Source organism: Lithobates pipiens, unplaced genomic scaffold, assembly GCF_037356315.1.
Source record: "Lithobates pipiens isolate NorthernLeopardFrog02 unplaced genomic scaffold, aLitPip1_a1.2 Scaffold_3, whole genome shotgun sequence".
NCBI lineage: Eukaryota > Metazoa > Chordata > Amphibia > Anura > Ranidae > Lithobates > Lithobates pipiens.
Window position 1 is genome coordinate 204,365,318 of NW_027507790.1, and position 23,899 is coordinate 204,389,216.

General features: G+C 41.8%; 1 protein-coding gene across 2 annotated transcripts; it reads left to right on the forward strand.

Moving 5' to 3' along the window:
- Nucleotides 1–1,111: 1,111 nt before the first annotated feature.
- On the forward strand, nucleotides 1,112–16,795 carry MCIDAS (multiciliate differentiation and DNA synthesis associated cell cycle protein). 2 transcript variants are annotated; one of them, XM_077462725.1, is made up of 7 exons: nucleotides 1,112–1,504; nucleotides 1,593–1,671; nucleotides 1,784–1,869; nucleotides 8,641–8,713; nucleotides 9,453–9,676; nucleotides 9,761–9,871; nucleotides 11,825–16,795. In XM_077462725.1, the coding sequence occupies exons 1-7, from the start codon at nucleotides 1,415–1,417 to the stop codon at nucleotides 12,290–12,292; spliced, it is 1,131 nt and encodes a 376-aa protein (XP_077318851.1). In that variant the 5' UTR covers nucleotides 1,112–1,414; the 3' UTR covers nucleotides 12,293–16,795. The 2 variants fall into 2 exon arrangements, with proteins under 2 accessions (XP_077318851.1, XP_077318850.1); XM_077462724.1 differs by lacking the exons at nucleotides 1,112–1,504; nucleotides 1,593–1,671; nucleotides 1,784–1,869 and adding an exon at nucleotides 8,063–8,552.
- Nucleotides 16,796–23,899: the final 7,104 nt, after the last annotated feature.

Below are 23,899 nucleotides of genomic sequence, written 5' to 3' on the forward strand. Positions count from 1 at the left end.
TTCAAAAAAAAATTTAAGGTTTACAACCACTTTAATCAAGGTATATACTACAAACCCTACAACATTTTATGCTAGGGTCTGGGGTGCTCCATCGATTTTGTAAACGAAAAAGACAGATTGAAAAAAATTGAAAAATTGTGTCGTATCATTGGCGAACGAACGATATTCTATTCCTTAGTGTGAAGGTCGTCAGTAAAACATCTCTTGAACATTATCATGCATGAGAGGAACTAATAGACGACCCCACTTGTACCTGAGACGTCCATACTACGTATCTTCCATCATACGTGATGTGATTGTAGCCGTATTAGTGCAATTGTAACAGTACTCAATTTTCTCTCTCATACTACATATGAAATCGATTGCCCTTTTAAAAAATTGTTTTTGATCGGTTAATGTTGGTGACGATTTGGACCAACAAACCATGTTTTGTTGGTCGGCAGTCAAGCGATTGGTTGATTTTCTAACCATGTATTCCTGCTGTAAGGTTCTGAGTTATCATAGGTGTGAGTTAAATAAATTTGCACTTCTATGAGTTTATTTTATGGATTCTGATACACTTTATTTAGTTCTCTTTACTTAGAAGGATTATGTATTTTGAGTTGGATACATACTCAAGAAGATTGTTTTAGATAGAAGACACATACATATTTATTATTATTACCATTATTTTCTTTGCAACAATGAGACACTTTTTACTTTTTATCCTAATTGTACATTATAAGCAAATCGCAAATCGAGTAGATCGGTAGGGCTGCAGCTTCATTCTCCATCCTTGCCGCTCTATGTCCTCTTATCAGCAACCATCAAATGACAAAAGGTGACACAACAAATCCTGAATGTACAGTTAGTGATGTTTATCTAGGAGTGTGAAGTGTCCCCTCTGGGAGAGGTTGTAATCTGGTGTCACTGGTAATCCCTGACACCTGTAATGAGATGTTAGCAGTCTCCCATTGTGTCCGCTTTCACTGGTGGCCCCTATGTGCGCTCTCCAGCCCGGGCACTGGCGGGCTCCTCTTCTCTGTCCTGCCTGCCGCTGCTAGGGACGCTTTCCCCTGGAGACCGGCACCAACCGCCGCCTGTGATTGGACCAGACCTGCCTGCCTGTCACAAGTTCCTATTTATCCTTATAACTGAAGTCAGTGCATTGTTTTCTGACAGTTTGCTCTATAATCCTAGCTCAGCTCCTGGATAGCTCAGCTCCTACATATCACTCTCTCTGCAATCTTCCTGCAATATTCCTGAAATATTCCTGCAATCTTCCTGCAATATTACTGCAAAATTCCTGCAATATTCCTGCAAACTTCCTGCAATTTTCCTGCCATCTTCCTGCAATATTACTGCAAAATTCCTGCCATCTTCCTGCAATATTCCTGCCATCTTTCTGCAATATTCCTGCAAAATTCCTGCAAGCATGCAGAACAAAAGGAAGGCGTTTGACAGGCTGTGTCCTAACAGGGTGCTGAATCTATCCAACCGGCTGAATAAAAAGCCAGAGCGGAAGGTAGGATGATAACCCTTATTTATGATCATTATTATCCATCTGCATCATTAAGATCCATTAACTGATAACTGTCACCCCCTGTACACAGGTGGTAAAGCGGATTTTTGCTGAGCCCTCTGGTCCTGTAACTATCTATGTGGATCAGTCTCCCAGCGCAGTAGATGCAGGTAAATGCATATTATTTTATACAGCAATAGAGATGTCACTTCAATAGTGTCCTAAACCTGAAGTGTCAGTTGCTCATGTCTGTAACTTGCACTCCTATTCTTTGCCCCGCAGCTCTCTCCACCATTGACTGGCAGGACCTGGCTGATTGTAACGCTGTCATACAACAAGACGCCACTAGGGGCGCGCTCGAGCAGCAGGTAATACAATGAACTTCAAAGAGAACCTGACTTTGATGTATGCAATGACTGGACACAAGCCTTGTTCATTAAAGTGTTTGATAGGTCAACACAATTAACACCTCTCATTAACTTTAAATAAGCCTTTGAAGTTGACTAAACAGTGTAAATAGTGGGGTTTACAGTAATGACCTGATACCATTATTTTGCTTGTTATTGTGATACATTTCTGTCCTATGTGCCATGTGGAAAATGTCATAACTGTAGAAAAGTGATGTTGTTTGTATATATAAGGCTGGCCATAGATGTTCAATTGTCTTATACAATTTTCGTTTAGCTTTACCAAAAACACATATTATGAGGTCAAAACGAAACAACACCTTCAATTGTATCTGATTAGGCAGGTCCTTGCACTACATAGGTGAAGGTAAATCTAGAGAAAATTGTACAGAAAATTGTATAATGCATGGCCAGCCTCAGGCCAACTGTGCTACTGCAATCATTAAAAAAATGCTACACACATAGTTGCATGTAGTAGAGGTTGATAGCAAAAATATGAAGCTGAAGATAGAAGCTGATTTGTTGCAATGCACAGCTGCTCCAGATTCTTTGATAATTCCCCCCATGGTGCTTAGTTTCCATGCATTTTAGGGCTCATTCTCATGGGCATGCGCATTGTCTTCATGGAAAGTAGGTGCTTGTTGGCAGAACTAGCAAAAAATCCAAGGTAAAAGACTCATACAGGTCTTTTTTCATTGCAAGTAATGACTACAAATGCATACTTATATATGTTCATGCATGTTTACATGCATTTTTGTGCATTCTGCATAGAAACCAAATAGCTTCCATTTTGTTTTGTCAAAGCTTAAATGAACAAACTGAAGTTAGAAGCTGATTGGCTGCCATGCACAGCTGCACCACATTTTGCACTCTCCAGTTTTGCCTAGCTGCAAAATCTGCGCTGCGTTTAGCAGCCCTGTTCTACTTTTTTTGTGCGTCTAAATGCAGCGCAGATTTTGCAGCTAGGCGCAGCTATCTCTGTAGGCTCATTGATTACTATAGTGTTTAATTTAGGTTTACAAAATTATACATTGTGCACATCTAGACACATTGGGGTTGATTTACTAAAACTGGACAGTGCAAAATGTGGCGCTGTGCATGGTAGCCAATCAGCTTCTAACTTCAGTTTGTTGAGCTTTGACACAAAAAAAAAAAAAAGGAAGCTATTTGGTTTCTGTGCAGAGCTGCACAAGATTTTGTACTTTCCAGTTTTGGAAAATCAACCCCAGTGTTTTGTCTGCTTGTAAATGGGCCCTTAGGCATACCTAATGCAGGATGGGTTGAGGGTGCCATTAAAAATGATTGTCACTGCAGCAAATCTACAAGAAGGACATGCATTTTCTGCACAATTTTGCACATTCTCCTGCTGCAAATTGTTCCTACACTCCATTGTTACCTCTGTCAGGTGATTTTAGTAGTACAGTTGCAAAAATTACCCATATGTATCCAGCTTAATGAATCAGATAAAGACATGTGCACATGTATAAAAATATGTTTGTGTTTATTGACTTGCTTTATATGAGTTTATGTCTATATTTTACTTTTACTATATTTTGTGAAAGGCAAAGTGCAAAATGCAGTGACCCACAGCAAGCAGTGCAGATTCCAGTACTTGGATAAAGGCAGACAATAGTCATCCTAATATAAATGATGTCATTGGTCTATGAAGAATTAAGCAACGTTATCATAAATTTCAGCAAAATTGCTCTTTGCATTCTATGGGTGACAGCCTCAGGTACACTTTTTGTGATAAATAGTTTGTTAATACAGGCATACCCCACTTTTAAGCACACAATGGGGTTTATTTACTAAAGCTGGAAACTGCAAAATCAGGTTCACTGCTGCATAGAAACCAATGAGCTTCTAATCCCAGCTTGTTCAATTAAGCTTTGGTAATAAAACCTGGAAGCTCATTGGTTTCTATACAGAAGGGAGCCTGATTTTGCACTTTCCAGCTTTAGTAAATAAACCCCATTGTGTACTTAAAAGTGGGGTATGCATGTAAGGCAATGTGCAAAGTGTAGTGACCCATAGCAATCAGATTTATTACCCTATCATAATAAATACAGGCAGACAATATTCTTCTTGGCAGCCATATACTGTGTCTAGTCAATTGGTAATGTGATTTTTGTCAATGACATAAACCTGTATTGGAAATTGGTGATATATAAAGCACAGAGTCTGACATTCACCAAACCTTCCTGGTGCATATGTTTTAAATGACAGTGATTGATTCACCCCCAATGAATGCTGTATTTGATAAAATTCACATTCACTGCTTTATAAATATGCCCTTAATGTGGTTGAAAAACATGAAATATTGAACTGTCACCAATATCAGCAAATATTCACATCTAATATATGGAAACCAACGGAAAGAGTGCTAAAGGGAAACAAGGGCTCAGAATCCATTATTTTCCTTTCCCAAAAACGAAAAGGTACAGCCTAATTGATTGCTATGGACAACATCTTCATGTTGCCAGGGAGAGACATACAAAAACCAGGGCTGTTGCTTGTAACAACCATTCTGATTCCCTGTTACCTATCTCCAGAGACTACAAGATATAACTTTACTGCTGCTAAGTGCAACATCTCCATATTAGATCCAACTTTCCTAAATCAGCCCCTACTTTTAGTCTATCTAGAGCAATGTGCATGATATGTGCATGATATAGTAACCCATAATAATTAGGTATAGCCTGGCATTCTTTGCATTGTCTCAATAACAACTACTCAATAGTTGTTATTGATACAGTACTCAATTTTCTCTATCAATAACAACTAAAATGCATGTTCGATTATTCTGTGTATAGTGCAATGGGCTGTAAAGGCTGCAATATGTGATACAGGTGCACACAGGTGTAAAACACAGTATGCTATATCCAGGGCAATCTATGTGTATGTGTTGTGGAAACAGTGCTGGGTTACCACAGAAACTATTATTCGTTATTCCCTGGTCAGACAAGTGTAATAACTGCATTGCTCTAATCCTATTTAACATAATGCATTCCCACCCACCAGACAAGGGAAGGGAGAACTAGCCAACAGCAACCAATTAGACATTGTACAAGGGTTGATCTACTAACACTGCATAGTGCAAAATCTAATGCAGCTCTGCATATAAACCAATCAGCTTCCAGGTTTTATTGTCAAAGCTTAATTGAACAAGCTGAAATTAAAAGCTGATTGACTACCATGCACAGCTGCACCAGATTTTGCTGTCTCCAGTTTTAGTAAAGCAGACCTGACAGTTGTATAGTGGTCTGGTCAATCCAGAAATCCAGGTTCTTCAGGGTTATACACATCATGAGCATTGTCCTATATGATGAAACCATTTCTGATCACAGGTTTTATAGGCTGCTTTATGTAAAGATATTTTTAATGACATGTAACAACCTTGTAAGGTCCTGTGTATTATCAGAGTAGAATAGACTTAAAATGAGGACAGTTTAGTGCAAAGAAATATGTTCTAACACACATCTGACATCCCATACAGACCCCATTGATAGGACAATCCACCAACTGTCATTTTGGTGCCATGAGAACAAAAGATCGCATATCCAAGTTTTATAAATGTCAGTTATTTCAGGACAGGACTTGGTGCTTTGATATACATAGTTTATTCCGAATTTTCAACTTTTTCTCTGCAGTGATTCTTTAATTTATCAACCCCTTTAAAACAATGGCGATCCTTTTACTTATTAGCCCTTTAAAAACTATTAATCAAACATTTTCTAAATAGGAATCATTCTTAAAGCAGGATATCCATGTAAAGTTAGATAGAAGCTGTCCTATTCTGACTACCAGGTCAGGACCTCTAAAGATTCTGAGGACTTGACACCAGTTATAGTGCCTGGAAGACAGGAAAGAACAGCTTCTGTCTGAGGCTTTTCACACAGGCAACTTGTTTCAGGACAAGTTCCTTTTAAGCAAAAATGTGATCTGTCATCCAATGCACAGCAAACACACATCTTGCCCTGCCCCATGTTCGTGTAAACGTTGATTGTGTTACAGTATATATAAAACTGGCAATGTTAGCGAGTGCCAGTGATCTGCTCCAAGCACAATGACTGGCCCGAAAAAGGCTTGGCAGCTGTTGTGTGGGTTTTGCAATCCTTGCCATTATCTGCTGCCCTCTCCCAACATGTAGCCAGCACACTGTACACTGTCCTTCTCTATATATAGACCTTGGCACTCCTGCCATGGGGTTGCATAATGCACTGCCACTTCCAGTATGTTTGGAGTTGGATTAGGGTGAGAATTCAGTTATATTACATGCTCAGTGCCAAGTCCACTCCTACACAGGGCAGTGCTATATGTGACAGTTTATACACATTGATAACTGTCACTTACTGGGATATGGACATGTTCTTTCTAAAAGGAGGGCAACCCATCCCCTGCTCTACCCAAAACTGCTGATGTGATTAGGTATTGGAATTAAAGGAAAAAAATCTAGGACAGGAGCACAAGGGCCATGTTAGTAGTAGGACCATACATCTATAGAATAAGTATACTTATCCATACAGGGTACGATAAAACTGAACGATCAGTGTTGGATTCAACGAAATGATCCAATGGGACATTGACCAAGAGAGGCACACATGGCATGGCTGCGATGAGAGACAGATAGTGACTGCTTTAATTAACCAGAGTAGATTAGTTCTGGCCAAAAAAAACATAGATGGTAAAGGACTGAGCAACAATATTTTTTCTCCACACCCTTCATCTACATTTTAAGTTAGCCATACATGGATAGAAAATTGTTCAAAAAAAATCTGTTGCACCACTGTGTGTTAATGCCATCATTGTATCAAATTGTTTTGCACATATTATTGATTAACGACACAAATGGTACATTTATTTATGAATCAATCAATGCGCATGCGCTGTACATTTTTACTAACTATTTATGATCGATTCCCCTATTGATGTTTAGAAAATCGTTTGATTACGCAGCAAAATTCAGACATGACGGAATTTTCTTTTAGCATAAAAGTTTGCATTTTGAGAATTGAAATGTGCCCACTAACGTATCTAAAGTTTAACGATTGGGGCTTGCTTATCTAACGCTTTTTCGAACGATTTTCTACCCATGTATGGCCAGCTTAAGGGCACCAAATATCCCATTGATTAACCCCGTATAATCTTTTTTTTTCCACCGCAGCCGATCCAATTGGGTTGATTGAAACAGACACTCTCTTTCGCTCATAACTCCCCATTGCCATTTTTGTCTAGTTTGATCGATGTCCGATTTGAAAAAAAATGATCAAATCAGCCATTGATCGATTTTCGATCTTTCAGTATATGGCACCCTGTATGGCAGCCATTAGGATGGCCACAGACCCTTCAATCTCATTGTATATTCTCTGTACAATCTACATTAAAGTCTACCAATATGAGCACAGATCTAGCCAATCTATTCAAATTATATCCAATAATATTGGACATAAAATTACATAGTTGTTGGTAGATCTGAAGGCGATTGTACAATCAGCCTGTACACAGTGTACAGTATATGTATGCCCAGCTAGCGATTGTAATAACAGGATCACATCACAGTACAATGAAACATTTTCCATTTTAGAGGCTTATTTATTAAAAAAAGTTTTATCCTATTGGAAATGGATCTGGGATATTGACTGCAGAGAACTGTCTGCTTCCCAATTGGTCAGAAACAAGTGGGTGACTAATGGTTCCACCATCAATCCAAACCTGCAATGCCAGCTGTGGGTAGATTGTCTCTCTTGTAAATATGTTCATTATTGATTAGCTAAATAAAAAGAGACAATTTACTTAGAAAAAGTGGAGGATGGTAAAAAGGTGAAACTGTTTTGAATGTTGATATCCAATCATGTGCTGATCATTTTCCTTTATTTCCCCCCCACATAACTGAGTGTTCACATCACCTCTTCACCTTATTCATTAACATTCACTTTGCAAACTGAACAGCCTCTTTAGTAAATCAGCACCATAATGTCATCATTCCAGGCAAATAACCGTATAACTATCATTTTAGCACCTGTATTTAGTCATCATCCCCCAAGCTGCAGGCAGGGCATGCTGACACTTGTAGTGCCCCATCATCTGGAGAGGGCAGGGCCTATAACTGCTCCAAAGAACTCACATACAATAAACTAGTTTGAATCATCCCAATGTAACAATTTATTTATAATGGTTAGGATGGCTGGGCAGAGGTGTGAAGTGTAGGTAATCCTACTAATAGAGGGGCAATGGGTGTCCTGAATAGGCTCTTGGTGATCAGTTCTTTGTACAGAATGTATCAGTACAATTAATGGGAGGCTCCCTAATCTCACATTGTGTACATGCACCCCCCACCAGGCTCTCTGTTTGGCCCTAGGCTCTGCACACTGCAGCAGACAGCCTGGGTTAATCTGTCACTGAACTCTGAAGAATGTGGCTTTGTGAAGGCCGCTGATTGGCCCAACGGCCTCCAATCATCTGCAGGCATAGGATGTATAGGGGCAGCCCTGGCTGGTTCTTCCTTCTATACACCTGCTGCTGGGATCTCCACCTGTACTGTAGTGCACCCTGCTCCATCCACACTGCACACCGCTCTCTGCAGCCTGGCCATGGCAGTGCAAGCATGCCACTTCCCCTTCCCAGCCTATGGATATGAGCAGCAGGTAGGAGGCTGGCTGGGGGGTCACCTACAATCACCTTACTACCTACCTTCACTTTACCTGTCTTCTCACCTGTCCTTGTCTGTTACAGGCTCACTGCATGCCAGGGACACCCGACTTCGACCTGCAGGACTTCAGGGATGCTGTGGACAACTTCATTGCAGGTGAGTCTGTCTGATCTGTATGTAGTGCATGCTCTGGAGGGACTGAGGGACCACAAGGCGCAGCGTGCCCTCTCCTGTATAACAGGCTGTGTGCGATGTGCTGGGACCAATAACTGCCATATACAGAATACGGAGAACCTTCCTTTACCGGGAAATGGCTCTACTGACAGCAGATCTGTATTATCTGCATTGTATTCCAGTATTTTCTTCATTGTATCAAAGTCATTTCCCCATTCGTTTTCTTTCCGGATCAAAAATGTTTTTTTTTTAAATACAAATGTGGCAAAAGATATAAAAATAATTGAGAACATGTAATTATTAGGATATTATTATTATTATTATTTATGTTTTTCTACACATCTATGCATGATATCTATCTACAGTATATATTTATATGAATACATTTCCAAAGAGATATTTTAAGATCTATCTATCTATCTATCTATCTATCTATCTATCTATCTATCTATCTATCCCATATTAGTATATTTTTATTCAGCACTTGTATCTACCCGTCTATCCATCTAATCAGTCTATTTATCTTATATTAATATCGAACGCTTTGAAAATGATGTTTGATGCTTCATATGTTGATGTGTGTCCTCTATATGATATCTATCTATCTATCTATCTATCTATCTATCTATCTATCTATCTATCTATCTATCTATCTATCTATCTATCTATCTATCTATCTATCTATCTATCATTATGACCGAATATTGGCATTTCTTTGCAGATCAGTCCTCCCATATGCAGAATGGATTGGGCAGTGCAGACTTCCAGCTGCCCCCCTGTGAGGAGTCTGTGTATGACCAGTGCCTGGCACCTGCTATTCACTCTCAGCCATGCCAGCTCATGCCCATTAACGTGCAGCCCCTCCCCAGCACAGAGCAGTACTGGAGGGATATGGCAGATCACAATCACAAAGCTCTGGGGGATGCCTTGGTGCAGAACAATCAGGTATGTCCCATCTGGATCAGATCTGTTCTATATATGTCATGCAATCAGATAACATCGCTCACTAATTGCTTCTTTCCATTGTAGCTGCATGTGACATTGAATGAGAAACAAGGGGAGATCGATTCACTCAAAGAGAAAAACGTTCAGCTCAAAGAACTTGCAGATCAGGCGAATCACTTGGCCTCTGTACTTGATGTAAGTAGTGGACCATTATCTGCAATGTGAGGCTCTGCCGGCAGAGGGCGCCCAAGCATTATTACTTGTAGACAATTACTTGAGATCAAACATGTGCATCCTTTACAATCATATTTTATTCTTTTTGTTCTATAGTTTAGATTATATTACCTAAATGTTAAGGCAGAGTTCTAGGCATTTTCTTTTAACCACTTGCTTACTGGGCACTTAAACCCCCCTCAGTCCCAGACCAATTTTCAGCTTTCAGCGCTGATGCACTTTGAATGACAATTGCGCGGGCATACAACACTGTACCCAAATGAAATTTTTGTCCGCTGATGAGGTGGCACTGATAGGCTGCACTGGTGGGCACTGATAGGCTGCATTGGTGGGCACTGATAGGCTGCATTGGTGGACACTGATAGGCTGCACTGGTGGGCACTGATAGGCATAGTTAAGGCGGCACTAATAGGCACAGATAAGGCGGCACCGATGGGCACGGATAAGGCGGCACGGATGGGCAAAGATGGGCACAGATAAGATGGCATGGATGGGTGGCACAGATGGGTGGCAGGGATGGGTGGCACTAAGGGGAACTGATAGGTACCACTGATAGATGGGACTGATGGGCACTGATAGGTGGCACTGATAGGTGGCTCTGATAGGTGGCACTGCTGGGCACTGATGGGCAGCACTGCTGGGCACTGATGGGCACTGGTAGATGACACTGATGGGCACGGATATGTGGCACTGGGGTGCAGCACCTTTGTTGAGGCAGATTGTGGGCACTGCTGGGTGGCACTGTGGGCACTGCTGGGTGGCACTGCTGGGTGGCACTGTGGGCACTGCTGGGTGGCACTGTGGGCACTGCTGGGTGGCACTATGGGCACTGCTGGGTGGCACTGACGGGGGCACTTATTTTTGTATCATCTTTATTGATGAGGGGGCAGCAGTGCCCATAGTGCCACCCAGCACGGATTACCGGCTCCGTTATATCACATGATCAGCTGTCATTGGCTGACAGCTGATCACGTGATAAGGGGTCGGGATCGACCCCTTGCCCTGATCGGTGATCAGGCGAGTCTCATAGACTCGCCGATCACAGAGAGTGCCGCGCGCGCCCCTCAGGGGGCGCGCAGGCCGCTCGTGCACGGGACTACGTCAATAGACGTAGTCCCGGAAAAGGAGATCCGCGCTGTAGCCGTCATTAGGGTTGCCACTTGCTTGGTAAAGAAGAATTCATTGCAGATATTAGAAAGAAAAAGTTGCTAAGATCTATATTTCTGGTAACCTTATATATTGGTGTCCCCCAATATCAAATATTTTTGCTAAAATGCAACGCCCATAATGCTTGGCTTTGCAGTCATGGCAGAAATGAAACCCTCATGGAACAAGACTCATTCAAGTGAATAACAGCACAAAGGCAATATCTGCAGCCCCATAGTGAGCGATCAGTACCGATCTCTCACTGTGTTCATCCAGGGTGGTGTGTTTATTTAGGATGGTGAGCCCTCCTGCTCATCATCCTGAAATAACCCGCCTGTGTGCCCTCAGCAGCTGCCAGTGGGAGAGAAGAGGAGAGAAAACAGCAGCACTGCGGAGAAAAGGGGCACACAGTTCCCAGATAGCAGAGGGAAGGGGTGCAGATACTAGAACTGATCCCCCTGCAGTGCTGCTGGAGGAAGAAAAGAAAAATAGAAGCTGGCAACACTGCACAAGAGTCACAAGTATCAGCAATAAGGCAGTATTGCTGGCCCTCCTTCTCGGCAGGAGCGGGGGGGCCCCTTTTGCACTGATGAGGCCTGGGCCCAGTATACAGGAGGGATGGCTGTACTGCCTTATAAGCAGCCCTGGGTGTCACAGCCAACATGAAAAATTCCTCTTTACCTTAGGATAATTAAAACCTTTTGGACAAAGTTGGGCTAATCTTACAATATTTCTTGTAGTAAATCAATTATGTTCTGTGATTTGCAGAAGCTGATGAGTCAACGGTCTAAAAGCATTTCCAAGCTCTCCTCTGATGGTGTCCTGACAAGACCACCAGTTAAAAGAAACCTGGAGGAGTTTTTCCAGCAGAGCAGCGATCCGGAATGCAATCAGGTGGATGAAATATTGCGGGAGATCTCTAAGAAATGCAACGCTGCCCTGATGGGACATGACTACACTGAAGCCAAGCGACCCAAGCTACAGTCTGATGACCCCATGGACTGCCTGGATGAGGATTCTTCAAGGATAAAAATGTGTGGAGCCTTTCATGGCCTAAAGACATCCACAGGTCACAGCACATTGAACTTATGTGACACTAACTTAGAAGAAGATGTCTCCTTCAGGACCTCCATCAAAGACCACTCTACTATCCGAACCCTTGCCTTCCCCCAGGGAAATGCCTTTACCATCAGGACCAGTGGCGGGGGATATAAATTTAGATGGGTCCCCAACTGAATTTAAATGCTTTCAGCTAACTACACTTCCAGAATTACAAAGACTGCTTGCAGCTTGTGTTGCTATAAGTCTGGACTACCACTAGGGGGTGGACAATACTCATTATAGTCTCAGGGTAACTGAATTACATGACTATTTCATTGGGCATTCCTATTCAAAGCAAATCTATCACACTTGGCATGACTGCTGTGTTGTAGAGCAGACAAAAAAAAATGCTTTTACATTTTTTAAAATAATTTTGTTAGCAAGCAATTAGCAGTTAAACGTCAACAAACCTGATAGCTTCAATTTTAATCTATAGCAGAAAGCTTAAAAAAGAAAAGCAAACTTTATATTAATACTGCCCAAACATGCCTCATTTCTTTGGCCTTCCCCGATATCATGATGTGCAGCCATTAATCTCTGTAGCAGTTTGCTGTCTACTTTCCTGTGCATGCGCTGGATGCAGAGCTGAAAGTCTTTACTTACAAGCATTAGAGGTGTGCTTAACAGACCAGGCATCCTTTAAAACCTCTGTGTACCTGGCACTGGAGGTAGACCTTCAAAATGACCATATGCTGTAATAATACAGGCTTGGATCTACAGGCTTTGGGCTTGTGTTGATGGGTTAAGGTAGCCCTTTTTTAGGTGCATTATACTGGCATGCAAAATCAATTTGCAATGCTTCTGATATCATTCACATTTGAAAGCAATTGACCTCCATCTGAGCTGCATTTAATTGCCTCTAAGCTGCATCGGCCTGCTTTGAAAAGCTTTTTGCATTCCCATTGACTTGCATGGATAGAGATGAAGATCTGAACAAGCAAAAGTCTGTTGACATGGTCCCTAAATTAGACATTCAGAGTTGGGACAGTAAATAAACCTGTCACTGAACTCAACTCATTCTTTCATCCCCTAAAAATTATGTTATTAGTAGTTTAGAACACAAGTCAAGGCCTAACTCCACTTTTGTTGAAAAAAATATTGTAAGGGTTTTAACAAACTGTTGCAGATTCCTACCTCCTTCTGTTTGGAGAAAATAGCTGTTTGCTTTACCATATCCCTTTGGAGACCAATGCCTGCAGTGTCTGCATCCATTCTGCATCTTAGTGAAGACATCTGAGAAAATGAGTGGGGGTTATTTACGAAAGGCAAATCCACTTTTCACTGCAAGTGCACTTGGAAGTGCAGTCGCTTTAAATCTGAGGGGTAGATCTGAAATGAGGGGAAGCTCTGCTGATTTTATCAACCAATCATGTGCAAGCTAAAATGCTGTTTTTTATTTTCCTTGCATTTCCCCCTCGGGTCTACAGTGACTTTACTTTCAAGTGCACTTGCTGTGCAAAGTGGATTTTTCTTTAGTAAATAACTCCCAGTGAGTCAATCACACAAGGAGGAAATTACATTCCTGGGGGCTTTTCCTAAACCAAAGGTTTAGTGTACATTCACCCTGAGGCACTTTTCAGGTGTTTTAGCACCAAAAATATTTATACACCGCTGCCAAAACGCCCTGCCTATTGAAATGTATGGGCAGCGCTAGCGAAACGCCTGCAAAGGTCTTCGGCAGCGCCACAACACAGGTGCTTTTAACCCTTTCTTCTGTCGCTAGCGGGGGTTAAAAGCACCCCACTAGTTTGGCGAAAAGCTCCGCTATAACGGCGGTGTAGCGCCACTATAACAGCGGTATAGTGCTGCTAAAACTAGCAACGCTTTACCGCTAATGCCGAAGCTGCCCCAGTGTGAAAGTACCCTTACAGAGGGCCTCCAGGTAGCCATATTGAGTTGAGTTTTATGACAGTTTTAGAAAATCAAGGTGGCTCCAGTTTGAAAAGAAAAGGTAATTATTAATATAAAATTGGCAAATGGCTTGTATAACATTGAATACGATATGTTTTTTTTGTTTAACAAAAGGGGAGTTTTCCTTTAACATAACAGTATCCAGATGCCCAGTTCACTAGTAAATTACTCAGCTCCATTCTCTAAACAATTGGAGTGGCCAGTAGATAATGTAAAAGGATGACAGATACTTTGGGAAGAGAATACCTGCTAACATTGACTGCACATAACACAAGCCTGTGTTCACCAGTATTACGAAGAACTCCTCAGACTCTGTATAACTCTGTAGAGCTGCTTCACATTGCATCACCTGCCCATATGCAAGTAAGGCATCCACTGTAAAGCTAAACCAATGCCAATCAATGCTCTTCAACTCTCTTAAGCTGGCCATAGATGGATTGAAATTCAGCCAGGTCAGCAGGAAGCAGCCAAATTGTGATTCATCTATGGCTGTTGCTGCTCAATAGAAGTTGAACTAACGTTCAACTTCTCTTGACCGAGACTGTTGGAAAGCAGTCATTTGATCAGTGGCTGCAGCCAATCAGCTCCAGCATTGATCAGTGTATTCTGGCAGTGGAGGAGTCTCCACTTTCACTATACAATAACACAGCAGGGAGGATTCCTCTATCCACTTTGCTTGTGTGGATCAGGGAATCCGTTTTTTTTTTTTCAATAAACCCCCAATCAAAAAAATATAAAAAATCATCTATGGCCAGCTCAGAGTATGACTCTCATAGGAAACACATTATGACCATACAAGATCTCATGTATAAGTAGCTCTCAATGAATAGTGCATATTGCCCATAGCAGCCAGGCAGGTTGTGCCTTTCATCCCTGCAGAGCAGGTTAGACAATGAAAGAGAAGGGTTAACAGGTATCTATTACATTTATTTTTTATTTTTTTTAATGAACAAGTTAAGACTTATTTATTAAGCCTAAGTTCACACTATGAATCACACAGAACCACATTGCATTCCTGTACAATTCACATGTGGTTCCATGTGGTGCAATTTGAGCCCATTCTGCACCAAAGTCGTGTATGCAGAAATTTTGGGAATGCTTGCAACCGGATTGCATGGTCGTTTTATACCATGAGTTCTGGTGCTGGCAAGCGCACTGGGTTTGCGACTTGCATTTGGGGTGTCGTTAAGATTGCACTAACACCCACTGCAGATCGCAAGGGCAGTGCGATTTGAAAGTGGTTCAGGAAACACATGGATCATGGGTTTCCCCACAAAGCATTTCAGTGTGAGCCGAAACTGTGTAAATAATATGTGCTGTGCATAACTAGAATTATTTTTGAAGGACAAAAGATGAATTATATATGGTTGTTGTACCATTGCATTCATTAGACCCTGATTTTATAAGAAGAGTCTTAAAGAAGAACTAACTAGGTCAATAATAAACGTGTTTCTCTCTAATCTGGATAATGACAGAATGAATTAGACTTTCTATATGTTTTAATTGGCAGTGAAGCTATGTGCACCAGCCATGGACAGACAAGGGACATGACTTAGCAGAAAGAGGACTCCAAGACTTGTATGCCATGCTGGGGACATTTTATGGTGTCTAGTTTGCTGGAGTTGCAGTAAAATGTTGAGCCCGAGGTTGATTGCCCAGTACTCACGGCCATCTATCATACTCAAGTACTATTGAGTACTGTGCAATACAAATAGTCATTCTGCACAGTGCAGTTCCATAGGCAGCAGGGGGGGCTATTACAGTACTGTGGTTTTTTCACTTTATATAAAATGTCATTCTTGGTTGCCTTTATTGCCTATCTTCACCAAAAAAGTGCTATTTCCATGATATTACTAGATTTAAAGTATATGGAAAGGCAAAACCTATTTTTATTTCAATAGTATTGGGACTGATTAAAGCCCCCCCCCCCCCCCCCCCATTGTTTTTGCTTTAACCATCTGTGCCCCATTGGAAAGATTTCTTTTCACATCCTGTTCTATAAACATAACAGAAAGTTGAAGGAAATCTCTTCAATATGAGGAAAATCCTCTTAGGCATCTCTACCTAGAATATAACATCCCCATTGGAAGATGTTCCCTCTACTACTGCTCTGGTGATGATTCTAAATTTTCGATGTTTCCATACTTTCAGTCTCGGTGACCAGGACAGATAATGATAAATAAATATCCCTAGCAGGGCCACACACAGAGCAATAAAAATCTGCCAGGGGGTCTAATCTTTTGCCACTCTTTCGAAAATCACGATAGTTTTGGGTTAAGATAGTTTGAGCCAATAAACAACAAAAGCTGCCGCAAATAAATACAGATAATGAACACAAGTGCTTATGTTAGCCTTGTTTATTAATTGGTTAAAATGTTGTTGGATTACTGCCATTGATTTATAAAGAACACTATCTGGACACTATTCAAAATCATTCATGGCACTGATAAAATGTATACTTTTTTATACTCCTTTAACACACTTTATTGGAAGAAATAATGCTGCTGCTTGGTACATAACACAATTGTGACAGAAGTGCAGGTTGACTTCTATTTATGTGTTGTAAATATGTTTTAATTGTAAAAAGAAAATGTAATATAAATGTTTACTGTAACTTAAGGTTGCCATTGTATTTTTACTTTTATGATAATTTTTTGGAGAGTACAATATTTTCTATTTTACAAATTGTTAAAAATGTTTTATAAGTAAAACTATTTATATACAATACCCTTGCTTGTTTTGCTGTGTCCGTATGAGGTGATTTATATGTTGTTTTTCTGTAGCTATTGTAATATGGACAGCCCGAGGTCACTTGTGAAAGTAAATATTATTATATATTTATTATTTATTTCAGGTACTTATATATTTACGCAGCGCTTTACATATACATTGTACATTCACATCAGTCCCTACCCTCAAGGAGCTTACAATCTAAGGTCCCTAACTCACATTCATACATACTAGTTTTTATTAGTCTATCAAAATGGGTAAACACAAATATCTTTCTTCAGCAACTGTAAAGGTAAATAGTTCATAGTCCTGGTATAGTTAAGAACTGTCTCCATTGAAGGTGGGTTAACCCTTTTGGGACCAAAGTCATTGTAATCAGGGTTTGGAGGCTCTTTCCCACTCTGAGTCTCCAAATTATGGGTTTTCAAATGAGGACTTACCAATTCCAAAGAGTACTGAAATCAGTCCGCTCCTCTGTGACTGGACCCCACCAGAACCCCTCACCCTTCAGGGGTGATAACCTCTGCGTTCTAAAATTGTCCCTTGAACTAAAAGGACCAAAACCCAAATAATGCGGAAATACAGTATCTCCCAAAAGTGAATACATCCCTCATATTTTTGTAAATATTTTATATTATTTTTTCATGTGACAACACTGAAGAAATTACGCTTTGCTACAATGTAATTGCGTGTACAGCTTGTATGACAGTGTAAATTTGCTGTCCCCTCAAAATAAATCAACACACAGCCATTAATGTCTAAACCACTGGCAACAAAAGAGAGTACACTACTAAGTGATAATAAGGATAAATTGGGCCCAAATTTTCAATATTTTGTGTGGCCACCATTATATTCCAGCACTGCCTTAACCCTCTTGGGCATGGAGTTCATCAGAGCTTCACAGGTTGCCACTGGAGTCCTCTTCCACTCCTCCATGATGACATCACGGAGCCGGTGGATGTTAGAGATCTTCCGTTTGAGGATGCCCCACAGATGTTTAATAGGGTTTAGGTCTGGAGACATGCTTGGCCAGTCCAATACCTTTACCCTCAGATTTTTTAGCAAGGCAGTGGTCGTCTTGAAGGTGTTTTTGGGGTCGTTATCATGTTGGAATACTGTCCTGTGGCCCAGTCTCCGAAGGCAGGGATCATGCTCTGCTTCAGTATGTCACAGTAGATGTGATACATGTGTACCAGTGGTATGATTGTAAGAATGACATTCTGACCACCACTGAAATAGGGGCATTCTTCCCATTGATCCCTAATAGACTAATCTTATTAGGAATTCTCTGAGACCAGGCAATTATTCCTCTGGAGTGAAAAAAAGGTTATGAAAAGCTACTTTATTGTAACCAGCCTTGAGAAATCAAGTTTTGCCTCATTTTAGTTACAGTGGCACTCAAGACCACAGCCACTAGACAGGAAGTCAGGGGAAATATCAATGACAGATAGAACCCAAAAAACTGTTATATGTTCAAGTTAAAAAAAGAATGTTTTTATTTTTTTTTTTTTTTTTTTTTTGCTGTCTGTGTCCCAGAGCACCACTGCCACCTGTCAACTGCATAGAAACCACATGAAGGGAAACATCCTCAATCTCTTCTGTGCCTAAACTCAAAATTTCGGATTTTCCCTCACTATCAGGGCTGTTGACAATGAGGAAAATAAATCTTCCTAGTGGGAACACAGTGTCAGAAACCATGAATCAGACCGAGACAGAAAAACAGTTAAATCACACTTGTTTAATAATAAAAGTAAATAGAACAAACGTAGTCAAAACATAGCCAAAGTTTGGTAACTGGAACAGATAGTCAGACAAGCCAGAAAGTCAGGAAGCCAGGAAACAGCGTAGTGGAACAGCAAGCAGGATCTGGAACCAGAAGGAATGTCTGCCAAGCAAGTCTTTATCAGGAACGCAGGAGATAGCCTCTGTGACGTTGACCAAGGCGAAGGCAGAGAACGTCTGGGCTGGACGGCTTTAGTAGGTAGGACTGATGAGCAGGATATCATCAACAGGTGAGTCACTGTGGAGAGATAGGAGCTGGCAATTAACCAACAGCTGAGCGGCCAGCGCAGAGAGGGAGGGGCTGAGCCCAGCCCTGACACACAGGCAACTACAAACGACCAATATTCAACATCCTGACCCACACCATAAACCTTCGGCTGAATAAAAGGGTGCACGGCCAACATTGGCTACTATACTGACTGTGGTATAACATGTGGGACAGGGTGTTGGATGTTGGTCGTTTGTAGTTGCTTATGGCTGTGAGTGAGTGTATTCTGGTGGGGGAAGTCCACCTATCAGAATACAATGTCTGTGGGGATCTATCCATTTTTTTCAACCTGCTGTATGTGTATGCTCAGCTTTAGCTGAAGTTTGGCTTCAATTCCTAGTGTATGCAAATCTACTAGTACTTTCAACATGTTCCTCCTCCCAGACTGACAAAGCTGTTTTCCTGAGGTCTCTCTGGTGTTCCTTCATCCAGACTGGAGGCACTTCAATGCAGGAGGTGTTACTTGCCAGATCACCAGGTGGAACCAGAGGGAGAAGAGCCTAGAAAAAGAAAAGTAAGGCAGCTACCACATCTAATAAATGGTAAGTTGTAATATAGTACATGTCTGGTTTGCGTTTATTACCACTGTAGGCTGGATGACCACTAAACCAATGCTGCATCAAAGCAAAGTTAATCAGAACTCATATTCTACGTATGAAATAACTCTCATACTGAAAGCGGTGTGGGCAGATCACACGGACTTATCTAACGAAACAGAGTCTGAGTACAAGGTATAAAGGAATGTGCCGACGTGTGTTTACTCTACACCTGTCACTCTAAAACACAGGTGCATAACACTCTCCTACTGAAAAGCAACACAAATACATTCAGAACACACAAGTTAGCACTTTGATGTTTGTAAAATGGTGTCACTGAGTGATACTCTGAATGTGTACATAAGGAAAATGTATTCTCTCTATTTAATGACTAACTTTTTTTCTAAATAGGTCAAGTGCTTGAGAATTTTTAAAGGGAAACTATCACTAGTTTAAAAAAAAATAACATTGTGCATGATTTTCTTCATTGTTTTTTGCTAAAGAACAGTCCCCAGTCCATCAAGAGTTAATCTCACATGACCTGAAATGAGGTTGCACATACCGGTTGAAAAAACCATCAGCCAAAACCTTTTTTTTTTAAAGTGGTTGTAATTATCTTTATTAAGCTAAAAAAAAAAAAAAAAAAAAAAAACCTTCTACGGTGAGGGAAAAAAAGTATTTGATCCTCTGCTGATTTTGTATATTTTGCCCACTGACAAAGAAACGATCAGTCTATTATTGTAATGGTAGGTTTATTTTAAAATATAAAGGTAAGTAACTCCTACGCTGTCAAGATGAAGGTGATGATAGGGGGCTAAATACCCTGCAGCAAGCACCTGATTAACTGATCCCAATCAGAAAAAATATATAAATGTATACGTGATGGCGTTGCACCATGTGTGGTATACAAATGTGTATCAACTCAATATACAAAATATATAAGATAGCATGTGATGAAAAAAAGTCTAGAACCAAATATATGAAATCTATATAACAAAATATGACATCGAACGAATAAGTGAACAATTTAATAAACAGTGTGATAAAGTCCAACATGCACCACTGAGTGTGCAATAAAGCTGGATAAAACCAACATAGTCCAGTAGTGAGAGTGATAAAACAAGAAACAAATTCCACTGTAAGGGTCCTTTCACACGGGACGGATCAGTGATGATCCGCCCCGTGGATATCCACTTGCTCAGCAGGGATCGCTCTGTCGATCCCCGCTAAGCAGGAAGATGACAGGTCCGTCTCTACACACTGCGCAGGGACGGACCTGTCAGAGTGCCGATCTCCCCTATGGGAGATCGGATGATGACAGACTGCAGAGTCTGCCGTCACCTGATCCGATCCAATGATGGATGGAAAAGTAGGTTTTTTCCTCTGTCACACTTTTTCGGATCGGAGCGGGTCGGATGTCAGCGGACATGTCACCACTGACATCCGACGCTCCATAGAGGTCTATGGAGCATCCGTTTAGGTCCGCCTGAAAAACTGATAGGCGGACCTGAACGGATCGGTAGTGTGAAAGAGGCCTTATAGTCTGAAATAATGTTCCACACAAATAGTAAATCCCTCCACCGTGAGCAATCAGTTGATCGGTGCCCAGCTAATCTTCTAATGGTGGCACCTCTGTGTGCTCAAGCCTCTCACCTTACTGCTGTAAGGTATACGGCATAGAAAGAATTATAGGTGAACTTCAAACGTCCTTTTGACCAGCTCCAGTGAACTTAAACGATCGTGGTCTCAGTATGTGAGGTTTAGATAAAAAAGAAAAAAAGACAACCCATAGCATAATCCCATATGAGGTAGTTTGTGGTGACACGCATAATAAATGAACTTACTTACTATATATAATAGCTGGCATCAATCCACGAGTGCCAAGCTCATATCCTTCTGCCCAGATTTTTTAGTTAGATGTTCAAGTCCCTCTGTTAATATCCTCAGTATGCAGGGGGAGCAGCAAAATAGCAGCAATCCACGGGCGCCGAGCTCGTATGTACAGCCAGTTCCTGGTAAACCCATTGCTCCAATCCTTACGCGTATCGTCACATCACGTGACTTCACCAGAGGTTTATTTTAACAGTGATAAAATAACAACAAAAATAACCAGAAAAAACACATTTCAAAACAGCTATAAATTGTTTTGCATTTTAATGACTAAAATAAGTATTTGATCCCCTATCAATCAGCAAGATTTCTGTCTCCCAGGTGTCCTCTATACGGGAAATGAGCTGAGATTAGGAGCACTCTCTAGGAGCGCTCCAAATCTCAGCTTGTTACCTGTATAAAAGGCACCTGTCCACAGAAGCAATCAATCCGATTCCAATCTCTCCACCATCGCTAAGGCCAAAGAGCTGTCCAAGGATGCCAGGGACAAGATTGTAGCCCTTGTACACATGGTCAGACATTCCGACGGAAAATGTCAGATTGGACCATGTTGTAGGATAATCCGACTGTGTGTGGGCTCCATCGGACTGTTTCTGACGGAATATCCGACCGACAAAGTTTTAGAGCTGGGCTATTAAATTTTCCAACAACATGATCCGATCAGACTTTGTCCGATCATTTGTAGAGAATTCCGATCGGACAAAGTGCCCCGCATGCTCAGATCAAATTCCTAAACCAAAGCTATTGGCTACTAGCCTGAACATAGTCCCATCTTAATGAAATTACATCATCACGTTCTGAACGATCGGATTTTCTGACAACTTTGTCCGACCGTGTGTATGCAACACCAGTTTCGGACAAAATCCGTCGGACAAAATCTGACGGATTTGGTTGTCGGAATGTCCGACCGTGTGTACAAGGGCGTAGACCTACACAAGGCTGGAATAGGATACGAGACCATCACCAAGCAGCTAGGTGAGAGGGTGAAAACAGTTGGTGTGATTATTTGCAAATAGAATAAACACAAAATATCTGTCAATCTGCCGCAGTCTGGGGCTCCGTGCAAGATCTCACCTCGTGGAGTTTCAATGATCATAAGAACGGTGAGGAATCAGCCCAGAACTACACGGGAGAATCTTGTCAATGCTCTCAAGCAGCGGCAGCTGGTGTTCAATATTTGGGGGGGGGGGGGGGGGGCAAACAAACTGAAAAATTCTGAAAAAAAACCCAACAATTGCAGCCTCACTGTACCATCAAACGCAGCCAGTGTGCCATCAAACACAGCCACTGTGCCCATCAAATGCAAGCCACTGTTCCCATAAAACGCTGACACTGTGCTATCAAGCGCTGCCACTGTGCCCATCAAATGTTGCCACTGTGCCATCAAATGCTCCCACTGTGCCCATCAAATGCTCCCACTGTACCCATCAATTGCTGCCACCGTGCCATCAAAAGCTCCCCTGTGCCCATCAAATGTTGCCACTGTGCCATCAAATGCTCCCACTGTGCCCATCAAATGCTCCCACTGTACCCATCAATTGCTGCTACCGTGCCATCAAAAGCTCCCACTGTGCCCATCAAATGTTCCCACTGTGCCATCAAATGCTCCCACTGTGCGCATCGAATTCTGCCACTGTGCATATCAAATGCTCCCACTGTGCCCATCGAATGCTGCCACTGTGCCATCAAATGCTCCCATTGTGCCAATCAAATGCTGCCACTGTGCCCATCAAATGCTGACACTGTGCCAATCAAATGCTGCCACTGTGACCCCCCGCCATCTGCCCGCCACTTATCCTGTCTCGGTGGGGCAGCGGGTGATGGCAGGGAGCGGTGTCCTCCATGGACATGCTCCTCCATGTCCTGTGTGTCTTCTCATGTCCTCTCCTCCTGTCCCCTCCTCCCATCCTCTCCTATAGGCGAATGATAGGTGTCCAATCACAGTGCCTGTCGTTTCAGCCAATCAGATGATGGGTAACAGACCCAAGCACCTGATTGGTGGAGAGGCGTTTCAGTGTTAGGAAAGCAAATATTCATTCGCTTTTCTAACACACCTGGGTGAACCATTTTTGACACCTATTAGAGCCTATGGCTCTAATCAGGTGCTTCAAACACCCCCCCCGCCGCTGTAATTCAGGTACCTGAATAGGGGGTGGCAGCGGTGGCCATGGATAGATTCATGCAATGCGTTAATCTATCCATTGGTCATAGAGGTGGTGGCTGGAGAGAGGGGGCTGATTCCGTGCGCCCTTATAGACACGCTGCCACTGATCTCAAGGCAGTTGGGAATAGTCACCAAGAAAACAATTGGTGACACACTACTCCGTGAAGGACTGAACTCCTGCAAGGTCCTCTGTTCAAGAAAGCACATGTACAGGCCCGTCTGAAGTTTGCTAATGAACATCTGAATGATTCAGAGGAGAATTGGTTGAAAGTGTTGTGGTCAGATGAGACCAAAATTAAGCTCTTTAGCATCTACTCAATTCTCTGTGTTTGGAGGAGGAAATGCTGCCTATGACCCCAAGAACACAATCCCCACCATCAAACATGGAGGTGGAAACATTATGCTGTTGGGGGGGGGGGTTCTGCTAAGGGGACAGGAAAACTTCACCACATCAAAGGGAC